We start from the raw sequence: 23,610 nt of genomic DNA, 5'->3' as shown, positions 1-23,610 counted from the left end.
TTTGTTGGACGCTGGCGTTTTTCAAGGCCGAGACTCTCTGGTCATCAGGCCAGTGGAAGCCCTGGGCAGCGCTCAGGAGCTTGTGAATTTAATTTACTCTTGGGATTTGCGAAACTCCGGGTGTTCCTGACGCCAAGGGGTAGTTAGGCGGCCTCTAGTTTTTTCCTGTTCTCCCCACTCCCCTTTGCCTCCCATTTCTTTCTTTCTCCTCCCATTTGCCAGGGAGCTGATTCTTAAGTCGAGAACCAGCACGACAGAATGGGTGGGCTTTCAGGTGGAGAGAGCTGGGAGGGGGTTGGGCCTTTAGTCATTCAACAAATATTGAGTTCACGCCCTGATTGAAGCACGAGCAGTCAGAGCAGAATAGGACACTAGACACAGCCTCACGGGGAGACAGACACACCAGTAAAGGTGACAGGATGATGCTCTAGGACAGGTCTGGGCTGTTGGGGTCAGAAGTCTGTACTTAGCGGTCAAGGACTTCATTAATAAAAATCCACGGGACACAGTTGCCACTCTCCCTTGGGCTTCGGCCTCGGAGGCAAACCCTTCTTGAGACTGTCCCCTACGCTGGAAATCGCGCCCTAGAGTCACAGGCGGCCGGTCCCACCCCCTGCGTCCCCAGTCGTGTTCTCCAGTGGAACTTCCCTAGGAAAAGAGCTGGAGGCTCGAGGTCCGGGAGGCCGTGGCGCCCTCGGGACTCTCCGATCCCACGTTTGCCCGCGTCACCCTGTCGCCCCCACCCCGAGGGGCACCCTGCTTGGAGTGGACCCAGCCGGGTCCTGCCCGACGTCCGCCCGTTGGGGCCACATCCGCCGCGCGCCCCAGCACCTCCCACCGCCTGCTTCGCTCCTCCTCTCTCCGGGTCGCCAGTCCTCCGCTGCAGGTTCAATCCCCGCAGGGACCCGGAGCACGGGGACCCGAAGCGCGGTTGACCGTCTGCCCTTGCAGCCGAGACCCGGCCAGGGGCACCTGCGAGCCGCGGGCACCTCTCGGGGCGACCGCGGCGGGCTGACTGGGCATGCTCAGCAGCGGGGCGGCCGGGCGCCGCGGGAGCCAAGCGCATGCACTCGCGGGGCCAGGCGCCGGCCGTCCAGGGGCGCGGCGCGCAGGCGGCCGCTCTGGCCGACGCCCTGGCCAGCCTGGGCAGGACGCGAGCCAGGATGGCCTCCCTCACGGCATACGGTAACGGCGGGCGGTCGCGGGCTCTCGGGGCGGCTGGGGCGGGCGGGGCCGGGAAGCCGTCAGAGCATCCTGGGGAACTTCGGGGTTCGGCTCCCGAGAGGGTCAGGAAGGAAGGGAGGGGGCTGCAGCGCGCGCACTGCGTGGGGCTGGGGGTCCGACGCTCTGCGGGGTTGGAGCTTCCCGAAACCCGGGAAGGGAGTATGTGCAAAAGGAGTCGGTGGGGGTAAAAACGCCCAAAATTTGGGAGGTGTCTGAGAGCTCTGTGTCTCCAGAAAAATCCCACTAGCTTCAGAGCACCGAAGGGAAGGGATACGGGTGTTAAGTTCGTTTCTAGTGGTGCGAGGCTTGGGAGTTGGGAGGTCTGCGTTCAGTCAGCGCTTGCCTTGTCCCTGACTGACCTTGGGCAAGTTATTTAAACTTTTTTGTTCCTGTATTTCTCCATCTGTAAATTAGAGATGAGAACATCTCCCTGACAGATGCTGTGGGGTTAAAATAATATGCACCAAAATATGCTTTTAATGCAAAAAAAAAAAAAAAATCAGCTTGTAAATAAAAGTTCCATGGGAATAGAAGGCATCATTCCCCGCCCCCCCCGCCCCCACCGTTTTGGGTTAAAAAAAAAAAAAAAATATATATATATATATATTTATTTTTGTTATTATTATTATTTCTTAAAGGCATTGCAGAGTTCTGAGGAAAGCAAAATCACAGTATGAAGGTTTCCAACTCAGCTAGAAATCCCAGTGCACTGGGGAAGCCAACAAGGCTTTTTATCAACATTCCTGCTTGCGTGGAAAAAGCAATTCTCTGTAGACCTTTGTCAGAGATGCTGCCGAGATTGGGTTATAGGAGGGAGAAACTCAAGTAGACCTCCCCCCCTTCCCCTGGCAATCAGTTGCTGTGATAACATCTAGTTTTGGCGTTTTAAACGTGAAGCGGATGAGCAATTGTTGGAAAATGCTTTGCAGGGACATCTCCCAAGCCTGGGATTTGGGGGGGGGCGGGGGGCGGGGGATTTGCTGATCTTTGGTATGGTTGGTATGGAGGCTTCATTCTGCAGGCCAGTGATGTCCCCTGCTCATTTTACCAAGGTTAAAGGAGTCAGTGTCTTTTTTTAACGGGGGATATAACTGTTTAAAGGGATCACTCAGGTGGCTCTGAGGGTTTGCAGTTGATCCTTGTGAACTGATAAGGAATTGTGAGAAGATTACCAATTGCATACTAGTGACTTTTTTTTTTAACTTAATGCATCTTCTGCTGGGCTGTGAATTGTTCTTACTCCTGCCACACATTTAACACAGAACATTGTCATTCTTGGGTTACCATCTGGGGATAATCCAACATTCTGATGGTGTTTTAGGCATATTCATTGGCAGGAATCTATTTTTTACACCTTTTTTGATCAGTGATCCATCGTGTTGGATTTCACATGCTACTCTGTGGATACTGTCAGTGATAGTTAATAATAATCAGTTCTTTAAATTTCTAGAAACTTTAAAAGCTTAATTGGGCACCTAGGTAGAGAAAATGAAATCAGAAGAAGTGAAATTGTTTTTGAAAAGCAGGTATATTTCAGTAATTGAAGGAAAAGGGTGGTAGACCTTTTGTTTGTTTGTTTGTTTGTTTCTTTTTTGGCAACAAAGAATTACACAGGTTTCTCTTTAGGGCCTTTAAGGGAACTAAAACAGACTTAAATATATATATCAATTAGAATTTGTGCTATTTTAAATATATTCTTGACACGCTCTTCTTTCTTTCCATCCCTAACGTGGTGAATACACTTGGCCACAAAGTGCACATTAATTCTTCAGCCCATAGCAAAGTGACCCAAGACAGGACAAGATAAGTTAGTCCATCAGGGTTTCCATTCTAGTGAACAAGTTAAGGAAAAACAAACTTGAGGACATTCAATATATTCCTCACCTGCTGAATGTTGTCGAGATCATTATCTGATGAGAGCTTGGCCCAGTCTGGAACCTTCTACAAATCATCTCTCTGACAACTGAACTGCTTTAAAAATGTTCCCTTTTGGTTCTGTTGGATTTGGATTTAGATATCATGATGGGGGATGATCTAAGATTCTTTCCTGGAACTTATAGGGTTCAATTTTTGTATTCATTTGACTGATTTAATAAATGCCTTAGTCCTATCTTTAGCACAGAATGAACAGTTATACTGTAGACTGTGTGTTTTAGGTTCCTGAGAGAGAAATTTGGCTTATGTATGCATTTCATTAGCAGCAGCCTCCAGTAAACCTCATTAGCTTCCCATCCAAATATGCATTTTTGATCCTGTATTGGAACTTGTTCTGTATTTTAGCATGAATTTTTACTTTTAGACAGCCGTCTAGGCTTATATATTCTGGAAATGTGAAATGAGATTCAGGTAATCAGTAACTGTAATATGCACTCTAACAAATATATGTTCAGTGGATGATGCAGTTTTTAAAATCCTGGATTTTTAATGCCTCAACCTTTTGAGCTCACCACTGATTTTTCTTTGCTTGTCTTTTAAATGGTTTGGGTTCTTATCCACTTTTAGCTCATTATATAACCAAGTGCATGACACCAAGGATGGGTGACAAGTCTCCTTTAGAAAGAAATGGCTGGGACTTGATTTGTTCTTGGCCATGCAAAAGAAGGCAGAGGGGCTATGTTCTAGTCTGAACTGGGAAGATGACTTGTGGTTGGACCTGTCAGCTTCGTATCTGAAGAGGCTTAATATGGGGCCCAAGTTGCTTATAGAGCACAGTGGGGGCTATTTTAGGGAAAGTGTCTCTGAGGAGATATTTCAGCAGACATCTAAATGAAATAAAGGAATGAACCATTGCCTTATGTGGGGGAAAGAGCAATCCTGGCAAAGGGAATAGTGAGAGCAAAGGTCCTGGGGTAGGAATGAGTTTGTCATGTTCAGGGTTAGCTAGAAGGTCAGTGTGGCTTGAGCAGAGAGAGCAAGTAGAAGACAAGAAGGAAATGTAATCAGAGCCAGTATTATTCTTATAATTATTCTCCCTCCCCCCCCCCCCCCATTCCTCCTATCTCTTAAGTTGCTTCTTTTTGGAGTTCTGTTTATATTGGTGTTTGCCTGGGTTGTGTCCTTGAGTTTATAATCTTACTCTCAACCATTTGGAAGACATTGATTAGCCACCTACCAAATGCTGGACAATGACCCTGAATGCAGAGTCAGTCCCTTGGTGGGATACCTTTAAACTGGGGTGGTGAAGTTTTCTGTATTTTAAGTAGAAGTGTGGGGTATACTAGGACATAATAATGGTACTTTATGTGAATTACCTTAGTTAAATCTCACAACAACTTTTAAGAAATTGGTCCAGTGTTAGCCCCATATTCATTTGAAGAAATCGAGGCATAGATAGGTTGAGGAACTTATTTAACCTCACATAATGAATGGGGAACCCCAGTGCAGATTTAGAGTTTGACTCTGGAGCCTGGGGTTACTGTTAATTAGGAGGAGGAAGGAAATGAACAAATGTGTGGATAATTCCAGGCAAAAAGCATGGCTTGAGCAAAGGCCAAAAGACAATGGGGGGGCAGACGTTCAGTACTGGTAATTAGAAGAGGAAGCCGGGGCGCCTGGGTGGCTCAGTCGGTTAAGCGTCTGACTTCAGCTCAGGTCACGATCTCGCGGTCCGTGAGTTCGAGCCCGGCGTCGGGCTCTGGGCTGATGGCTCAGAGCCTGGAGCCTGCTTCCGATTCTGTGTCTCCCTCTCTCTCTGCCCCTTCCCCGTTCATGCTCTGTCTCTCTCTGTCTCAAAAATAAATAAACGTTAAAAAAAAAAAAAAAAAAAAAAAAAGAAGAGGAAGCCAAGCCTAACCATGCAACATGGAAGTGAAATGGGGCAGAGAGCATAGGACATAATTTCCCTTCGTGTGACTTCGTCTTTATTTCGGTGACTCCCCAGTGGAACTCACCAGCTCAGAACTTCTTTCTTGTGTGTGCTATGCTTTTATACTTAGCTGTTGGCTAGACATCTCTAATTGTATGCCTCTCTGGCCTTTCAGCTTAGCTCAATGTGTCCAAAGGAGAATCCGCTCGCCTCCCCCCCCCCCCAACCGTTACCTGTTTCCCATAGAATAACTGCAGCTCTCCAGCTGCTGAGCTCAAACTATGTACCAGGCTCTAGCCTGGACCTAGGAGGGCCTGAATGAGTGAGATCTCATTATTTCTCTCATAGATGGCAGCATCAGCTAGAGGAGACAGACTTCTAAACAAAAATTATAATGCAGTGTTGTTGTAGTGGGGCGGGGGGAGGCTGGGAGGAGTGAGGGATAGGTCAGGAACAGCTCCCTGGAGGGGATGATGTTAAGAGGCTAATTGGGAGAAGGAGGACATTCCAGCAAAGGACAACAACATGAACAAAGATAAAGGGGAGAGATGGCAGGGCGCATAAAGGTAGCTGCCAGGACCACATGTTCCTAGAGTGTGACAACCTGGAAAGGTTGGCAAGGACCATTGTGTTCTATGTAGGCACCTAGGCCAGACCCCTGGGAATCGTCTTTGACTCCTCTCTTTCTGGAACATACTAACCATAATACCTTGGGCAAAGGGATTCACCTCCTGTGTCTCAGTTTTCTTATCTGTAAAATGGGGTCACTGCAATAGTACTTGTAGGTACATATGTGTGGTGCACAGTGAGTACTCAGTAAGCATGAGCTGTTGCTATCAACTTCTCCTCCAGCTGATATACTCTCAATCACCAAATCCTGTTGATTCTTCTTCATTAACATATTTCTACTCTATTTTCTCCTCTTTCTGCCCACTGTTCTTATGTTAGTGGAGGCCACCACCTTTGCAGTAGCAGCCTCCCATCTGGTTTCTCTACCTCTAGTTCTAATCCCTTCTGGTCCCATTTGCAAATCTGATCCTGTATTCTCCAGCTTAAAACTTTTCAGTGGCTCCCCTCTGCTTAGAAGTCACAATTTAACCTTCCTTGTTTGGCAAATTAGGACCCTTAAGGAGCTGACCACCCTTCTCTCTTGTGGTCCCAGCACCCCACCTTTTTTGGGACACCGGTGGTTTAGCATGTCTGATTACATCAGGCTTTGTCAGGTGTCTGGACCTTGGCCCATGCTCTGAAACACACCTCCCTTCTCCTTTACAACACTCACTCCCCTTTCCCTTGGGGATGTCTCAGGGTAAGTCCTCTTCCACCCAGCTCTCCGTTTTGTTTTGTGAATATTCCCCTTTGTGGGTTGTAAAATCCCAAAGGACAAGGATGATATCTTTTATCTTTGAATTCCTGGTGCCTAGCACAATGCCTGACACATAGTAGGTGACCAGTACTGGGGTGTCTGAATAACTGCATAGACTGTGTCAGGGGGCAGTACACTGTGCACAAGTTTTTAAAACCTCATTTTCCTATTGCAAATAACAAGCAAAATAACTTTACCCTTCAGAAAAGAGGAACAAGCAAAAGACCAAAAGCGTCCACACCATGTGGTACAATCAGATGCATGCTAACTAACTGGAACTCATGCTTTATTTACAAAATAAATCCAAGGAGGTATTTGATGACTTCTCTTGTTTTTGCCCTCCACCACCTGGCATGCTTGTTGTTATGCAATCCAGACACTCATGGTCAACATTGATGAGGATCCTTTTGATTAAAAAGCTGCAGCAAAGCATGTACACATTTTTCTTTCACCTTCAGCCTTCACATTTTAAAAGTCTCTTTCTGGGGTAAGATTAAATTAAAATTTTATTTTGATCCTGTGAAGAAACATCTTAATCTTTTCCTTTAAAACATTATGTTCTTTGTAATAGCCACATGGAGTTTTCTATTAGAGCATAGTCCTAGACAAATAGTTCACAGCTACTAAGGAAGTTTCTAGAATAGATGTGTTTTGTGAGTGCTTACTATGTGCCAGGCACTGTTTTAGGTTCTGGAGGTAAACAAAAAACAAAACAACAACAACAAAAAGCCCGTTTTCATGAATCTTACATTGTACTAATAAGAAATGGATCTTTACCTTCTGGAAAAAATGAAAATAGAATATAGGATTTTCAACACTGAATCAAATAGGTAATGTGGAAAAGAAAGGAAAGGAAAGGTTTTCTCTAATTAGGGTTCATCAAAGGGCTTTTGTCACTGTGGAGACTGTGAGTGGAATCAAAGGGAAGCTGAGCTAATGAGTATCAGGCACAGTGTTTAAAATTCAGGAATGGTGATTAATGTATTTGAAAGCTTACTAGAGGCTTTGGCAGACATTCATTGTGTCTTCTATGCATTAGGCAGAGCCAGACACTGTGGGCACAAGATGAATAAAGGATGGCCTTGCCCTCCAGAAGTTTGGGTCTAGCACAGGTCTTGTGGGGGATGCAGAGGCTGCTACTATGAGTATTTTTACAACTAGTACCTCCTAGTGCTGTTGCAAAAGTCACATGAAGAGCAAATGCAAACATTTTATGAAAACCTAGAAAGCCCTATGGCAATTTAGTATACAGCACTATGATGTGTTGTTTTTATTGCAGTAATAAAGAAATCTGTTTTTATGGGAAACACTGTGTTGAGTGGAAACATACTTTCTATACTTGGATTGATTCATCAGCACCTTAGCAAGACCTCCCAAGACACCAGTTCCTACCTGGGACCAGACTGTCTACTCTATGTGGTGGGCACGCAACACTTTTCGAATGAATGAATTTCAGTCACAATATAAAGGAGGAAATTGAAGCCTAGGGAGATTGGGTGGTTATATGGCTGGGAGGAAAGAGTGGGTCCTGAATATTAACTTTTCTGTAAGCCTATAAAATATACAGCAAACATGGAATAAATCACAGCACTATTTCTGGGGAATAGATATATGGATATGTACACACACGTATCATTTTATATATAATTTTTTTAACATTCATTTTTGAGAGACAGAGACAGAGCACGAGTAGGGGAGGGCAGAAAAGAGGGAGACACATAGGCCAAAGCAGACTCCAGGCTCTTAGCTGTCAGCGCAGAGCGCAACGCTGGGCCCTAACTCATGAACTGTGAGATCATAACCTGAACTGAAGTCAGATGCCTAACTGACCGAGCCACCCAGGTGCCCCATCATTATATATTTTTAATAGTACGTTCTGTAGAACGCTTTATAAACAATTTAAAGTGATTTAAAAAAAAATCAGCTGCAGTAGGCAGCTGTAGCTCCTGCTACACAATGAATATGTATTTTGTAAATTAAATAGTATTTCCAGTGCACTAGCATGGATAGTTATTAATGGAATTGTATGGTGAGTTTGTTTTTGTAGATTAGTAGCTATGCATCATTTATCTGTTTGGTGAATTCTTGAGTTTCCTCTGTCCATGTGTATAAGCAGATTTATGATATGATCTTAAGGGTTTAGTGAAAACATTTTCTTTCCTTTTTGAAAAATTCCCTTCCTTTTTATTTATTTATTTTTTTGGAGAGAGGCTTTCCCAGACTCAGTGGATTCCAGGGGAGGGCTCTTCCTCAGTCTGGAGTCCCTCAACCAGCAACGCTGGCACCAGCTGGAAGTCTATTCAAAATGCATTTGTCAATTATATCTCAGTAAAACTTAAAACAAAAAAGGAAGAAAAGAAAGAAATGTAGACTTAAAGGCCCACCCCAGACCTATGAAATCAAGATCTTCATTTATTTAAAGATCTTCATTTTAATAAGATGCCAAGTGATATGCAATATTAAATTGTCCTTATTTTTACTAAATTTTTGTTTGCTCCACCAATCAATTATTGTGTGTTAAAATCTCTCCTTATGATAGTGGAATTTGTCAGTTTCTCCCTGCAGCTATTAACTTTTGCTTCATATATTTTGAGGTAGTTTTATTTTGAGCACACAGATGTTATCTCTTCCTGAAGCATTGAACCTTGAACCTTTTATCATTATTTATTGACTCTGTATACTTAATGATGCTTTCTGCCTTAAAGCTTTTTTATCTAAAAATAACATAGCTACTCTGGCTTTATTTTGGTTAGTATTTGCTTGCTTTATTTTTTTCTTATATATATCTTTTACTTTTAACATGTCTGTGCCCTTATATTTTGGGCATTTCTTTTGTAAACAGCATTTGATTTTTTTTTTTTTTTTAGAAATTCTTCTCACAATCTCTTAAATAGCAAATTTAGACCATTTACATGTATTGTGATTCAAATGTATTTGAACTGAATTCTACCATTTTACTTTGTATTTTCTTTTTGTCTTATCTTTTATTCCTGTCCTTTATTCCAATTTGTTTCCTTTTTCTAAATTAATTAATTTTTTTTGTGTGTGCTAAATCCCCTCTCCCATTCTTCCCCACCATCTGTCTCTCCCTCCAACACAACAAACTGGTTTGGAAATATAGTCTATTTCTGTTGTTTTAATAATTGCTCTTCTAGTTTCACTTAAACCATACTTAACAAATTCTACACTTATTCATCATAGTTTTTTAAACTATGAATTTAATGTATTGACCTCTCCCCTGAATAGTTCTTTACTTTGAGCACCCAACTCCTGGCTCCTATACTATTATTATTCAGTATTTTAGTTTTATTCTTTGTTTTTAAATTTCCCAAATTAGGTATTATAATTATGATTTTATATTGAGAGTTTTGTTTAGGTTTGCATACATATTTCCTAGAATTCCACAGTCAGTGGAAAGATATAAATAGGCTCAGTGCTTTCTTTTTCCCCCTCTGGTTAAGATGAAAGTAAGATAGATTGCGTATTGAAATGGGTGAGGTTTTCTTTTTGTTGTAAGAGCATTCTGTTTATGAGTATAACCAAAATAATTTGAGATCAAAAAAGTGTGTTAATTTTGCTACACATTTCTGATAACAGAAGTACATAAGATGATGTCCACCTTGTTCCCTGGGGAACCTCAGTGCTTAGCACATCAGAGAAATGACTATCACAGATATAGCACCAGATACCAGAGGACTCTACCTAACCCAGCTTGCAATAATAATCTGTTCTCCTTCTGTCTTCACCTCTGCTCTCATATAAGACAAACATGGGTTTTAATTCCAGCTTTGTGACCTCTCAGAAGTGTGAGTTCTGCATGTTCTGTAATTTTGTGAACCTCTAGTTCCTGATCTGTATAGTGGCATAATCATACCTACCTAATAAGAGTTGTTTTGAAGCTTAAATGACCTAGGGATGTAAATGAAATAATCAATGTTTAGCATGGTGCCTGGTAAAGGTCAAGTGCTCAGTAACTAGTATTATCTGATTCTACCACTATCTCATTTTCTTAGATATTTTTTTTCAGAATTTGCATTCCTGGTTTGCCCTGTCATGATTTCTGCCCCTCTTTATTTCTTAAAAAAATTACTGTGAGTTATAGTATATGTACGGGGAAGGGGGAGGGAGAGAAATTTATAATTTAACAAATAATTATAAAATGAATACCATGTGACCACCACCTAAGTCAAGAAACAGAACATTTTCAGTACTGCAGAACCCACCCCTGCTGCCCATACTCTCTCCCAAATCTAAGTTGCTTCTTTTCCACCAAATGGAACCACCAAATGCTAATTAATTTGTTACTTTTCTTTTTTTTTAATGTTTTATTTATTTTTGAGAGAGAGAGAGAGACAGACAGAGTGTGAGCAGGGTAGGGGCAGAGACAGAGGGAGACACAGAATCCAAAGCAGGCTGCATGCAGGCTCTGAGCTGTCAGCACAGAGGCAAACATAGGGCTCAAACCCATGGACCATGAGATCGTGACCTGACCCTAAGTCAGAGGCTTAACTGACTGAGCCACCCAGGCGCCCCTCTACCATCCATGTTACTTATCTTTACCATCCACATATGCATCCGTAAACAATTTAGTTTTGTTGTTGACACTTCACCAATAGAATCACGAATTGTTTTTCGGTTGCTTCTTTCATTCAGCATTGTTTGTGAGATGGATCTATAATATTTTGTGTAGCTTTACTTCATTTATTTTCTTTGCTATATGGCATTCCATTTTATGGATATCCTCATTCTTTTGCAGTATAAAATAAACATTAGCTGACACTAATTGAACACTTTCTATGTGTTGCCTTATAGGGTAAGTGCTTTTATTATTTTCATCATACATATAAGGAAACAGAGCCTCATAGAGATGAAGTAATGTGCCCAAGGGTTGGAGCCAGGTATCTAATTTAGATACTGACTCCAGAACCCTCAAGGTTTATTATTCTCATTCATAGTCTCAAGTTTTCCTACTAGTTAACCTGATTCTTTTCTCTAACTGCAGTTGGTTCCTAAGGGATTAAATGGATATTTAGCCCTCCAAAAAAATCTAGCTTTTTTGTTTTAATTCCTGTACAGGGTAACATCTTCCTTTCCACAGAGTCATCTTGTTCCAGAGATGGAAGAACAAGTATAAAGTATAAATCTTTATACTTTTGCCCTTTGAGTCTCTTCAAAATATTGCCACCAAATTGTGCCCTAGTTTTACCATTCAGCTTTTGTTCAAATTTCAGTTTGTTTTACCATTAAGTTTTATTTACAGCCTCTTTCCATGCATTCATTCCTTATTCAAGCATCCTGTTTCTTTGTTGATTACTAATTTCTAAGTATGCTTTTCTCCTTCATTTCTTTTCTCTTCTCCCCATGCATAGCTACTTCTGGGCTTGTGAATCTCTTTCTCTGTATATATTTATTTATATATCACCTTTGATGCCATTGACCTTATCCCTTGCAGGTCTCCTTCTTTCCAAAAATCATTTAAGGACAGATCATTAGTTAAGGGTTTATGAAGAATTAGGAATGACAACTTTAGAGTAGCTAGGTATATGTTAGGTCTGGATTTTGCTGATTCAGCTGATTCCACAAATATATACTGAATTATTTGCTAACTATGCATTTGTGTAGCCTATTTATTTTTATTAACCATATCACATCACCTCCCCAACCACCACTAAAAAAAAAGTGAGATAAGCACTATTGTCACTGTCAGGTAGAAACAGTCAACAGCTCAACCAAGTTATAAGAGCTTGTATGCAGAAGAACTGGGCCAACACTGGCCTGCGGATTCCCAGCCCAGTGTTCTTTTTGATCCCAGCCACCTCTAATGAAGTTATGCTAACAAGAAGGGGAAAATGGTCATTTTTTATTTTTTTAATTTCACGCATCCTTTTTTCTTTCTTGCAACCAATGAACATGTACTAAAGATTCACCTGATGACAGGCACAGCACTAAATTCTGGAAATTACAAATTGAATAAGGCATGGGTATGCTTTTGACAAGCCCATGGTTTAGGGTCCATGTCAACCAGTGCAGTCTTGCCTGCTCAGTGCTGTTGGGGGCGTGTCTGATGCTCAGGAAGCACCTTACAGAGTGGGGATGGTCTGGGGATGTTTCTTAGAGAATGAGTTGGCCACATGCACTTACTAAAATTATTTTTCCCCTGTTAAAATTAGTTTAAATTTTACCTCCCTGTTTGTGGACATACAGTGGCCTTTATGTGGCTTCTGAGGGCCACCACCATTTCTCTGCCCTCTGGCTCACCATTTGCTTTTTTAATATTCCCCAAGTGCTTTCAAACCCCAGGCATATAGGGACATCCCTGCAGAAGCCTCTCATTTCCTTCTTTTCATCCATGTACCTGCTATTATTTCCTCCCAAGAGTGTTTACATATAAAGCTATCTTTTCTACCAATCCATATTGTGCTCTCACTAAAATCTGACTCTCAGAATGTTTCTCTAAACCCTTCTCTTGGAGCACAACTGACTTATTCTTAATAATTATTTATTTCCCTCAGACCATTTGTAGATCAGAGTTTCAAAGTTTTCCTAGTATTACATACTAGGAAATATGTTATTACATAACATATTTAAATAGTTCTTTTAGGTCAGTTTTGTAACCACGATCATAATAACTCTTTGTCGTAACCTGAAAAGTTTTATATTAGAAAATATATATTTATTTTGATATTTTAAAATCACTTATTTGTGCCCTGCTGTGTTTCATAAACAATTTGAAATGTTCTGATCTCGATGTGGGCTCCATTCTGCCTCATGCTGTCGTGTGACCCTGGTGCCCAGAGTCTCAGCCTTTCCATCAGAGAATAGGGTTGGGCTGGGTGGGGGCTGATGACTGCCCTGTCCGACCTCATGCGTGAGGTGATGTGGATGAAAATGCTAAGATGCTATGTCAGTGGAGGCTTTGGGTTTCTTTGGCTCCTGTGCCTACAACATTTTCTGTTCACAATTGTGAGGAATTCAGTACAGCGTGTTGTACTTTTAGCTCTGAAGGGAGCTGCATCCACGTCTGTGGTATCCACTGGGACATCTCCCATGGCTCGGCCACCCTCACTGCTCATCAGGATTATTGCAGCGGCCTCAGAAAGGAGTCTCTTTGCCTCTCATCTTGCTTCTTCCAGTCTGTTCTCCACATGGCCTCAAAGTGACCTTTCTAAAGTGAAAATGGGATCCCGCTCTTTAGGCAAAATCCAAACTTGTTAGCATGGTTTATAAGACCTGTCGTAGTCTAGCTGCTGTGCACCTTTCCTTCTCTTCCTGTGCTCAGCTGCTAACTCAGGAGGCTGTTTGTGGCCTCTGAGCCTCCAGACATAATGAAGCCTCTGCCTGGATCTTTTCCCTCAGTTCCTCCCTCTTTGGCTTAGTGAGGTGGTACTCATCTTTAGGTTTAATTTATATGTCACTTCCTCCTGGAAGCCTTCCCTGCTACCCTCTCTAGATCAAGTGTTCTCTTGACTGTCCTTGCACTTCAGCATCCTTTGTCACCCCCCTTACAATAATAGTGGCATCCAACTGAAATTGCCTGTGTGGGGCTGTCTGGATTGTTGGCTGAACGTTTCAAGTGCCTGGCACTGAGCACTAGGTAAGTACCAATGAATGAACTGATAAAGGAGTATGAGACTGCCCAGAACAGGGAGCTGGTTAATCTACCAACGGTCATATATTTACACTGTGTTCGTGGTGTCTATCAGGATGTAATCCACTGTCTCTTATTTTCTTAACAGACAGAGATGTGAGCAGTGGGAGTTATAACCTTTCCTCCGCAACGACAGGCAGCTACTACAGTTGTGTCAGCCAGATCACCATAGGTGAGCAATTGTGACATTTTGTTGTATAAAAATTATTATTGCCTGGAAAGGCCCAGGGTAGTATAATAGCAGGAGTCTGTGTTTCCAGAATCAGAGCAAATGCTTGCGGACTTTCTTGCTGGGGCACCCTCTTGTGGATTGTTAGTGCTTTTGCATGGATTGCTCCATATTGCTGGAGGCAATATGGTTGGAAAAGCTAAAAAAAAAAAAATCCCCACGTTTTCCCAACGTTTCATCATTTACTTTAACTCTTTAATTTGTATATCACCTGATTATTATGTACTTGATATTAAAACTGACTTTTTAAGATTTATATTTATCTATTGCTGCTCTTGGCCTTTGACATACATTATTTTGCTTAATCAGGACTGTATGAGGAAGGTATTATTACTTTTCCATCTCACAGATGAGAAAATTCGATCTTTACCATCTAGCCAATAATTAATGTATCCATGGTTTCAATCCAGGTGTGTTTGACACTAAAAGTTCATTCTCTAAAACACTATATCATCGTTTCTCAAACCTTAGTAATGTGGACACCTATAAAAGCAAATAATGATTATGAACCTCTAAAATTGGTTTAAATTATTTTTATTATAATAATACTTAAGTATTTTCAAACATAAAACTAAGTATAAATACCTTATAGCCATACCAATGGTCATACAAATCAAATTGAATTTATAAATAAAGTTTAAAACACTGTAAAGCAAAAAATTACAAATCTATCACATTAATATTATAGACATCATTATTTTGCCAAAATGAAATCACTTATTGTAATGCAATGTGGGACTGGCTGCAGCAGCATGGGATCTTTGAGTTGAGTACAACTTTACTGCTATGTATTTATGATAACTCTGCTCTGCCCCCACCTTTCTCTGTTCAACTCACTGTGAAATCTCTGCTAGTGCTGGTGAGGTTATTGGATCTTCATTTGGTATGGATGCACCTTGACATATCCATCTGTCTCCTTTTCTCATTGAGTGTACCAATTGGTGCCAACTTGATGGAAACACAAAAACAAATCTAGGCACTAAAATTAAGTGGTAGAACTTGGTCTGCAATATGCATCTATTAATTTTTAAGTGATTAAATTAGATTTTAAATGAAAAATAAAAGCAGTTAAAAAAATTCTTGTGGAGAGTTCATGGACCCTGGTGTGAAAACACCAAACAACCTACAGTGACATTCCTAAAGACATTTGTTGAGTAGTGGGAGGTTCAGAGCAGGAGGGTGACAAGATGAATGCATGGATGAAAGAAGGGATTTTGATGGTGAACAAGGTGGATTTCATGCCGGGCAGAGTATCTCACGTCATAATAGAGTAAGTAGCTGTGACTTTAATTTTGACTTGAGACAGTAATGAACTTGGCAGGTGCGATAAAGAGCAGGTCTGGAGGGAGAGGTGTGGGAGAACTGGCAGGACTAGTCATTGACTGGATGAGGGAAAGACAGAAGTGCCCTGAGACTTTGATTCAGGGTGACAGGGAGTCTGAGCCATCTCTAGAAACATAGGAGTCAGGAAGAGGACTTGATGGCTACTGCTTGGATGTGGTGGGTTTGAGGTGCCTGTGAGACTCCCACCTCAGAATGACCCACAGGAAAGAATGGGCAGGAGATGAAGATATTGGCATTCTCTGCACAGAGGAGTCAGTAGAATTTTTCCAAGAGGATGAGATTATAAGAGTCAGTGTATTGAATGAGTGGAGGGCCAGCTCCCAGTCTTTGAGGGAAGCATAGTTGATAGAAATAATGACAGAGGTAGGAAGACCAAGTGAGCATGGTTTTTGGAAAGCCTAGGGAATTTCTAGGAGAGGCTGAGGAGGGTTAGAATTCAGGGACTGCCCTGGGGACATCCCCGAGAGCCATGGCAATGGATGGTGGGAGGGAAGTCAGGTTGCAAAGTTTGGAATAAAGAGTGAAGAGCTATGAATAGAAACTTATCTTTTAAGACACTTGTCAATGAAAGTGGAGGGTAAATAGGGAGGACCACATGAGAGCTTTCTCCATGCCAAGCTCTCTTCTAGGTACTTTTTCTGTATTTACTCATTTAATCCTCACAAAAATCTTACGAGTTAGATGCTGTTATTTTCCCCATTTTTCAGATGAGGAAACTAAATTCTAGAGAAGTTAAAAAGTTCCTGGAAGATGCATGGGTAGTAACAGCTGGGATTTGAACCCAGGTAATCTAGCTCCCATTAGATGACACTCTTGTTATTTGCCATGGGCCCAGTGCCCTTTCCTGGTCTTTTTGGGTTCCCAGACCCAAGTTCAGTGTGTGTGTGGGTACCCTCCCCCCACCTCCATAGTACAAAGCGATTTTTAGACACCAGCCCAGTGTCTGAGATTTCAATTCAATTCTTACACAAAAAGTCACCTTCATTAGTAACAAGACATCCTTGTCACTAAATTTTATGGCTCTGAAGCATTTTCAGGTACTGTGTGTGGATGAAGACCAAATATATCTGGAAAATATATTTTGGCCATCTCAATGACCAAGTATATATTTATTATAAGTCATCATATTGCACCTAGTCTAGTCAGCTTCGGCCACTATGTCAGCATGTTATGGGTTGAATTATGTCCCCTGAAAAGACATGTTGGAGTCCTAACTTCTGAATGTGATCTTATTGGAAATAGGGTCTTTGCAGATACAATCAAGTTGAGACGAAGTTATTCTCCATTAGGGTGGGCTTCTAATCCAGTAGAACTGGTGTCCTTGTAAGTAGAGGAGAAGAGACACAGAGACACACAGGGAGAACATTATGTTATGATGGAGGCAGAGATTAGAGGGATTTTTCTGCAAGTCAAGGAACACCAAGGATTGCCAGCACCATCAGAAGCTAAGAGAAAGGCATGGAACAGATTCTCCCCTAGATACTTCAGAGAGAGCACAGCCCTGTCAACATCTTGATTTCAGACTTCTAGCCTCCAGAGCTATGAGAACAAATTTCTGTTTTCTTTTAAGCCATCCTGTTTGTGGTACTTCCTTAGCAGCCCTAGGAAACTAAGATAGCAAGTCTTACTGCCCTAGGGAGTCGCTTCTGAAGGGGAGGTGGGTATGACACTTAGTTTTCTCAGAAGGTGATGGGGTAACTGAAAGGCTCTTAAATGTTGCTTCAGTTCCCTGACTCAAAGTGGCTGAAACCATAAGGAAATTTATTTCACATAACAGGATGACCAGATGCAGGCCTGCCGTTAGTACCAGATGATTAAGCTATTCAGTGATGTTGTGAAAGACTTTCTCCCCTTTGCTTTCGTGGGAGAATTTATCTTAGTGTGGCAGCCATCTGGCCACCACAGTTCCAGGAATTGCATTCAGACACAACAGTGATCAGAGGGAGAGGAGCTTTGGTGCCTTCCTCAGGCTTTGACTTGAGGAACTGCGACTTCCCCCTGAAGCCCTCAGAGACTGCTCCTATCTCGTTGAGCAGGATTGGGTCACATGACCACCCTTGAACCAATCATTATTCAGAGGAGACGAGCATCTCTTTAGATGAATCAGAGTTCACGCAGAGGAAAGAGGAGGATGTCAGCTTGCCCTGAGTGCCATGTCTGGGTAGGGGTACCCCCAGTTGCCAAAGTGGACTCTGTTGGGAGGAAGGAGGGGGATGGATTCTACACAGGCGTCAGGCAGTGTTCACTTCCCACAGTCTGTCCAGTACAAAATGCTTTTTGCACTTTGCAATATTTATAGTAAAGGCAGAAAATAATTAACAACCGTAGATTCCAAAGTACTCGAGGGAGGACAGATCTCTGGATCATCCAGAGATGTTCTTTTTTTTAAAGCTCTTTTTATTCTCTTTCATTTCCTGCACTGCAGTCCTTCTCCTACAGAATACTCCATTTAAGAAAATAGCATACTCGTGGAGTCCCTGTTAATAGTTCCTTGTAGGAACCTATGTCCTGCCAAAAGAAAAATTGCCAAACAAACAAAATAACAACAAAAACAACTAAGAAACAGGAAAAGACTCCTTCTGAAATCCTTCTATTTATCCATGAGACTCTTGGATAATTCCTTATATTCTGGTAGTGAACTCCCGGAGAGATTAAATTGAGAGATTTAAGAACTTCATAGTTAATTGACATTTTTTCCTCAAAACAGTTTATAATTTTTGAGTGTTCCTTACATGTCTCTCTTCACAATTTGAGGTGATGTGTTGACATAAAACTCCAAGGGAACTGAGACCTTTGCTCCTACCCCACTGTCCACCAAGGGATAGGATAATGGGTGAGGGAGAATGGGTTGGCTACCAATGTGGACATTTTCTATTACTTGCCTCTTAGACATTTGGGTGCCAGCTGTTCCCCTGGATGGTTCCTTATCCTCTCAAAATACTTTGACCTCATTGCGAATTTAGGCTGATCCATTTATACTCCATTATAATCATGCGGAAATGATCATAGCTAATTTGTATCAATAGCATGAATTAAAATATTTGCTAATGAACTCCCATTTCTGGAGTAAATGATGTGGTGATTTTCTAAACTAAAAAAAAGAAAAGGCTTGTTAGCTATGTGAATGATGCCTTTTCAAAATTAAGTGTATACTATTAGTCAGCTATCATTTTATAAAAGAAATGGTAAAATCTGAAGTTGAGGAGAGTGCAGAGTTCCTTGGGACTTTTAAACATAACATTTCTGCACTGTGCTCTATTCTGTATAATGACTCCAGAGGAGCTTAGAAATGTGGAAAGAGAAGAGGGATTTAAGCAGTTTCTGAATGAAGGATCAAGGCAAGGAAAAACATGGTCCTATTATTATTCTGGTAAAAGGATTCTCTGGTGTAAATAGAAGGTGATACGTCTTCTAGTCTTTAATAAAAACATAATGGAACATCAAGTTAAATGGAGACTTCTGGAATTGCATTTTATGGCCCAGTAGTAGGAGCTGTGGGAGAGTACTGGTCACACAATAAACAAATTTGCATTAGAGGTTTAGTCAACAAACATGGTCAGGGCAGTTCTGGGGTCACCAGCATTCAGTTTAGTCTTATGCGACTCTGGCTCCATTGCAGTTCCAAGAGCCCTCACTCAAGAGAGATGCTCACCTTCATCACAACATTCCATGTAGTGGAACTCACCTTGTAGGAAGGTGACTTACCAAGAAGAGTCTGAACAATCCAGTAGGTGAGTTCTCAGGTTTGTCACCATTTCCCTTTCCTTGAGTATTCTGGTCCATTAGGATTTGTCTGTGAAACATTGTTCAGAAAAGAATAAATCACCTAAGAGTGATTTCTAGGGGAACGGGCCCCATTTCAGGCCCAGAATCCCTCTTGCTACCTGCTCTATTAGTCAGACGGGACGGCTTAGTGGTCGTGAGTCTTACTTATCCTCAGTGAGCCTGGGCTTGAATCTTGACTGTTAACTTCTGTGGAGCAATAGCTCAGACCTTGGGGAAGTAATAATGTCCTTTGGCCTCAGTTTTCTTATCTGTCAAATGGGAATATTAGCATCTGCCTGACATGGTTATTGTGAGGTTTAAATGAGGTGGTGCTGGTAGATCCCTTAGCACAATGCCACTAAGTATTAGACAGTATTGTAATTTTTAGCAGATTTATTATTTTATGACAGTGAAGCCGGTTGTTTATTCTTAGGTCTCACCCATGACTTCTACGTGGGTAACTACCATGTTGATGAGTCTGGTCCCATTTCCCCTGATCCTTATGTTCATTTTTTTCCCAGCTACCTGCCAGACATCTCCATATAGATATTTCCACTAAGGCTCAAACTCCTCGTTTCTAAAAACACGCTCAATCTTCCTGATCCCTTGCAAGGCTGGTCTTCCTGATTGCCACAGTTAGGCTGAGGAAATGCACCATTCTATTTGCAGTGAGTCTTCTCTGACATCTTGCGAGTGAGAGACAGAGCTCCCTGGTGGCCCCAAACCCCTTTCTTTTGTCAATGTCATGTATTTCTCTGGACTTGTTTTCCTTTCTTGCAGCCAACACTTCAATGTGGCCCCTTAATAATGCTCCCCTAGCCTCTGCCTCTCAGCTTTTTGCATCTTCTTCTTGCTGTTGACATCTAGGAACTCAATGAACAGTGGGTATCTACTGAGTGCCAGCTCTGAGCCTCGCCTTGTGCTAGGTACTGATGGGAGACGAGGGAGGGAAAGAGTGAAATAGATGTTGGGAGGAGTTTCAAAGATGACTAAGACACCCTCTAACCTTGAGGGAAGCTCAGTTCATGAGGGAGCCACACATAGAAAGAAAAAAACAGTTTTTATTAAATGTAGGCAGGGACTGTTTGACATATGCCTGTGTTTAGGTGGTCTCCAGCACAGTGTGGGCAGGCCGCCCCAGGCACCCTCATCCAGGCTTCGGAATCTACACAGGTGTCTTTCACGTTACCTCTTTTGGGCTTTCTTGATTCCTCCACCTGCCCTCCCCAATTTGGACTTTCTCTTCCAACACCTCAGTCCCCAGACACCAATACTCTTCAGTGAGCCTTCCTTCACAAATGGTTAAGAAAGCTTGGGGATGTCAGAGGAGGCCTCCTCGAAGAGATAACCACTGGAGCAAGAAGGGACAGATTCTGGCTGCTTTCTCTGCCATTAGTTTGATTATGGAAATGCTCACTTCACAAACTCTCAGGGATGTTTTGCTTGCCAAGATATTTAGTTTTCTTACATTGGCATTTAAGACTCACACTGTCCTGTATCAACCTACCTTTCTAGTTTTTTTTTTCTGGATTATACTTATATTCCTAAATTCTGTATCTATGTTGCAAATGTAAAGTCCTGCAGAAGTCAGGTGTGTAAGACAAACGAATGAAGCAGCCTGGGGGTAAGGTATTAGGGAGTGGTGGGGACTGTGGCAGATGGGAATCCCCTTACTCCGGCTGAAGAGGACAGCTGCTCTAGCTGACATTTGCCGTGTGGGGATGTGGTCTTCTCTTAAGGAGAAGATCAAGAGAATTTTTCAAGATAAGCCAGAAAGCTGGATTTCTCTTGAGAACTCTCTAGCCTTTTATTGTTGTCACTTTTAATTTGAGTTTCGCTTCAAATTAAGAAAAGTGTGGTTAAATAAAACATATCTGCAGAACAGATATGTCCCTCTATTTCCTCTGGCCGCTAGGTTGCCACCATTGCCTATAAGGCCAAGTTCATACCACCTTCCCCGTGACCTAGTCTCTCCACTCAGAGGAGCTTTCTCCCGTGAGACTGCGGTGACATTTTTGTCCTGCTTTAAACTATTTCTTTCATCTTACTTTGTACTGTAGTTAGTTGTGGTTTGGGGGAAAGAACATAGATTTTGGAGTCAGACACATCTGGGCTTAAATTCTGCCTCTGGCATTTTCTGGCTACTTGACCTAGGGCAAGGTGAGATCCAGTTTCCTCATCTGTGAAAGTGAAATAGTAACAGTCTCCTAGTACTGTTGCTGTGAGGATGGAATCACTTATGCAAAGTACTGTATCTAGCACATAGTAGGCTTTCAGTTATTTTTCTTTTTTTTTTTTTTTTTTTTATTTATTTTTGGGACAGAGAGAGACAGAGCATGAACAGGGGAGGGGCAGAGAGAGAGGGAGACACAGAATCGGAAACAGGCTCCAGGCTCCGAGCCATCAGCCCAGAGCCTGACGCGGGGCTCGAACTCACGGACCGCGGACCGTGAGATCGTGACCTGGCTGAAGTCGGACGCTTAACCGACTGCGCCACCCAGGCGCCCCTCAGTTATTTTTCTTTATGAACACATGACTTATCTCCTTTATTGGACTCTTAGCTCCTTAAGGGCAAAGGCTGGACAACCGCACATAGCATGTGCTTACTAAACGTATGTTGAGCAGTGAATGATCTGGTAAGTGTAATGATTCCTGCCTGTTTATTAGTAACATGCATCTTTATTTCAAGTGGTATTCAATTTGACTCACAGCTCAGACTTTTGGGGAATGCAAAAACAAATATGGTATGAGGCTTTGCTTGCTGTTTCTAACTGAAGGTATGTGTCTCGCCAGGTTATGATGTTGCTGGGCCTGTTGCAATTGGGCTCACCCACTGGAAAAATCCATACGCACAAGGCAGACCCACCCTCCCATCAGATCTGCCTCTCTTCATCTCCAAAGATGCGGGCATCCCTGTGTATCACCGATCCCTCACCCGCAAGACTGAGCTGCCTACACCTTTGTCTTGCCCAGCCTCACTGTCCATCACTCCAGTGCCTTCTTACAGCAGCAGCAGCCAGGAAACCCTGAGTCAAGACACGACAGGTAACAGTGTTGGCTCCCTGTTGGAGATTCAGGACTCAGTGTATTTAAAGGTTCCTTCACACATTTGCCTGTTGAACAAATTACATCTGCATTTCTGCTTGTGTGATGCTGTAGATTCCAACAATTCCCCCATGTTCACTGGCCTTTCATAGCGTCGCTGTGCCAGAAGGAAGGTTAGACGTATTTAGAAATATTTGATCTATGTGTTAGTTCTGTTTGGTAAAATGTCATCTGGAAATCAACTCTGAATCAGAATTCCAAGTTTTGTCTTACGAATATTTGTTTAATTTCTTGAATCCTCTGCTTAGTGACAGGGCATCTTTCTTGGATTAATGTATTCAGAAGAGTTATCAATCAGTCATTTTTGAACACCTTAGTTACTACCAATTCATGTGGCTTTACCAAATTGGTCTATGTCGGGGGTCTGCGAACCACTACCAATGGGCCAGATCTGAGATGCCACCTGTACAGCTCAAGAACTGGGAATAGTGTTTACTTTTTAAAGATTATTGGTGTCATTGTTCAGTCATTAAGTCTAACTTAGTTATAGCTGTTATAACAATACCTCAGACCAGGTAGTTTATAAACGACAGAAATTATTTTATTTTATTTTTATTTTGAGAGAGAGTGAGCATGTGAGTGGGGCAGAGGGGCAGAGGGAGAGAGAGTGAGAGAAAGAGAGAGAGAGAGAGACAGAGAGAGAGAGAGAGAGAGAGAGAGAGAGAGAGAGAAGAGAGATTCCCAAGCAGGCTCCAGACTCAGACACAGGACTCAATCTTATAACCATTAGATCATGACCTGAGCTGAAATCAAGAGTCAGACACTTAACTGACTGAGCTACCCAGGTGCCCCTATAAACAAGAGAAATTTATTTCTCACAGTTGTGGAGGCTGGAGGTTTGAGATCAGGGTGCCAACATGGTCAGATGTGGCCCTTTGTCGGGTCTCAGACTTCTTACAGTTTTCTCATATGGTGGAAGGGGTGGAGGATCTCTGTGGGGTCTCTTTTATAAGAACACTAAATCCATTCCTGAGGGCTCCACCCTCATGACTTAAGCATCTCCCAAAGACCCCATCTCCTAATACCATCACATCGGGTATTAGGATCTCAACATATGAATTTGGTGGTTGGTGTGTGTGTGTGTGTGTGTGTGTGTGTGTGTGTGTGTGTGTGTGTGTTGGAAA

At 42.2% G+C, this 23,610-nt stretch overlaps 1 protein-coding gene across 3 annotated transcripts in view; it reads left to right on the top strand.

Moving 5' to 3' along the window:
• Window positions 1–866: 866 nt before the first annotated feature.
• Window positions 867–23,610, top strand: part of ANO4 (anoctamin 4) — a 418,329-nt gene continuing 395,585 nt past the window's right edge. For 2 of the 3 annotated variants that reach the window (XM_053894723.1, XM_053894720.1), the window contains exons 1-3: window positions 868–1,185; window positions 14,132–14,215; window positions 22,175–22,426. In XM_053894723.1, coding sequence (XP_053750698.1) covers window positions 1,065–1,185; window positions 14,132–14,215; window positions 22,175–22,426 — 457 coding nt within the window. In that variant the 5' untranslated portion in view covers window positions 868–1,064. Of the gene's footprint in view, window positions 1,186–14,131; window positions 14,216–22,174; window positions 22,427–23,610 lie in introns of all 3 variants that reach the window. The other variant, XM_053894722.1, reaches the window with a different exon arrangement.

Source organism: Panthera pardus, unplaced genomic scaffold (assembly GCF_024362965.1).
Source record: "Panthera pardus isolate Hobbes unplaced genomic scaffold, ASM2436296v1 HiC_scaffold_6, whole genome shotgun sequence".
Taxonomy (NCBI): domain Eukaryota; kingdom Metazoa; phylum Chordata; class Mammalia; order Carnivora; family Felidae; genus Panthera; species Panthera pardus.
This window is presented reverse-complemented; position numbering and strand designations above follow the sequence as displayed.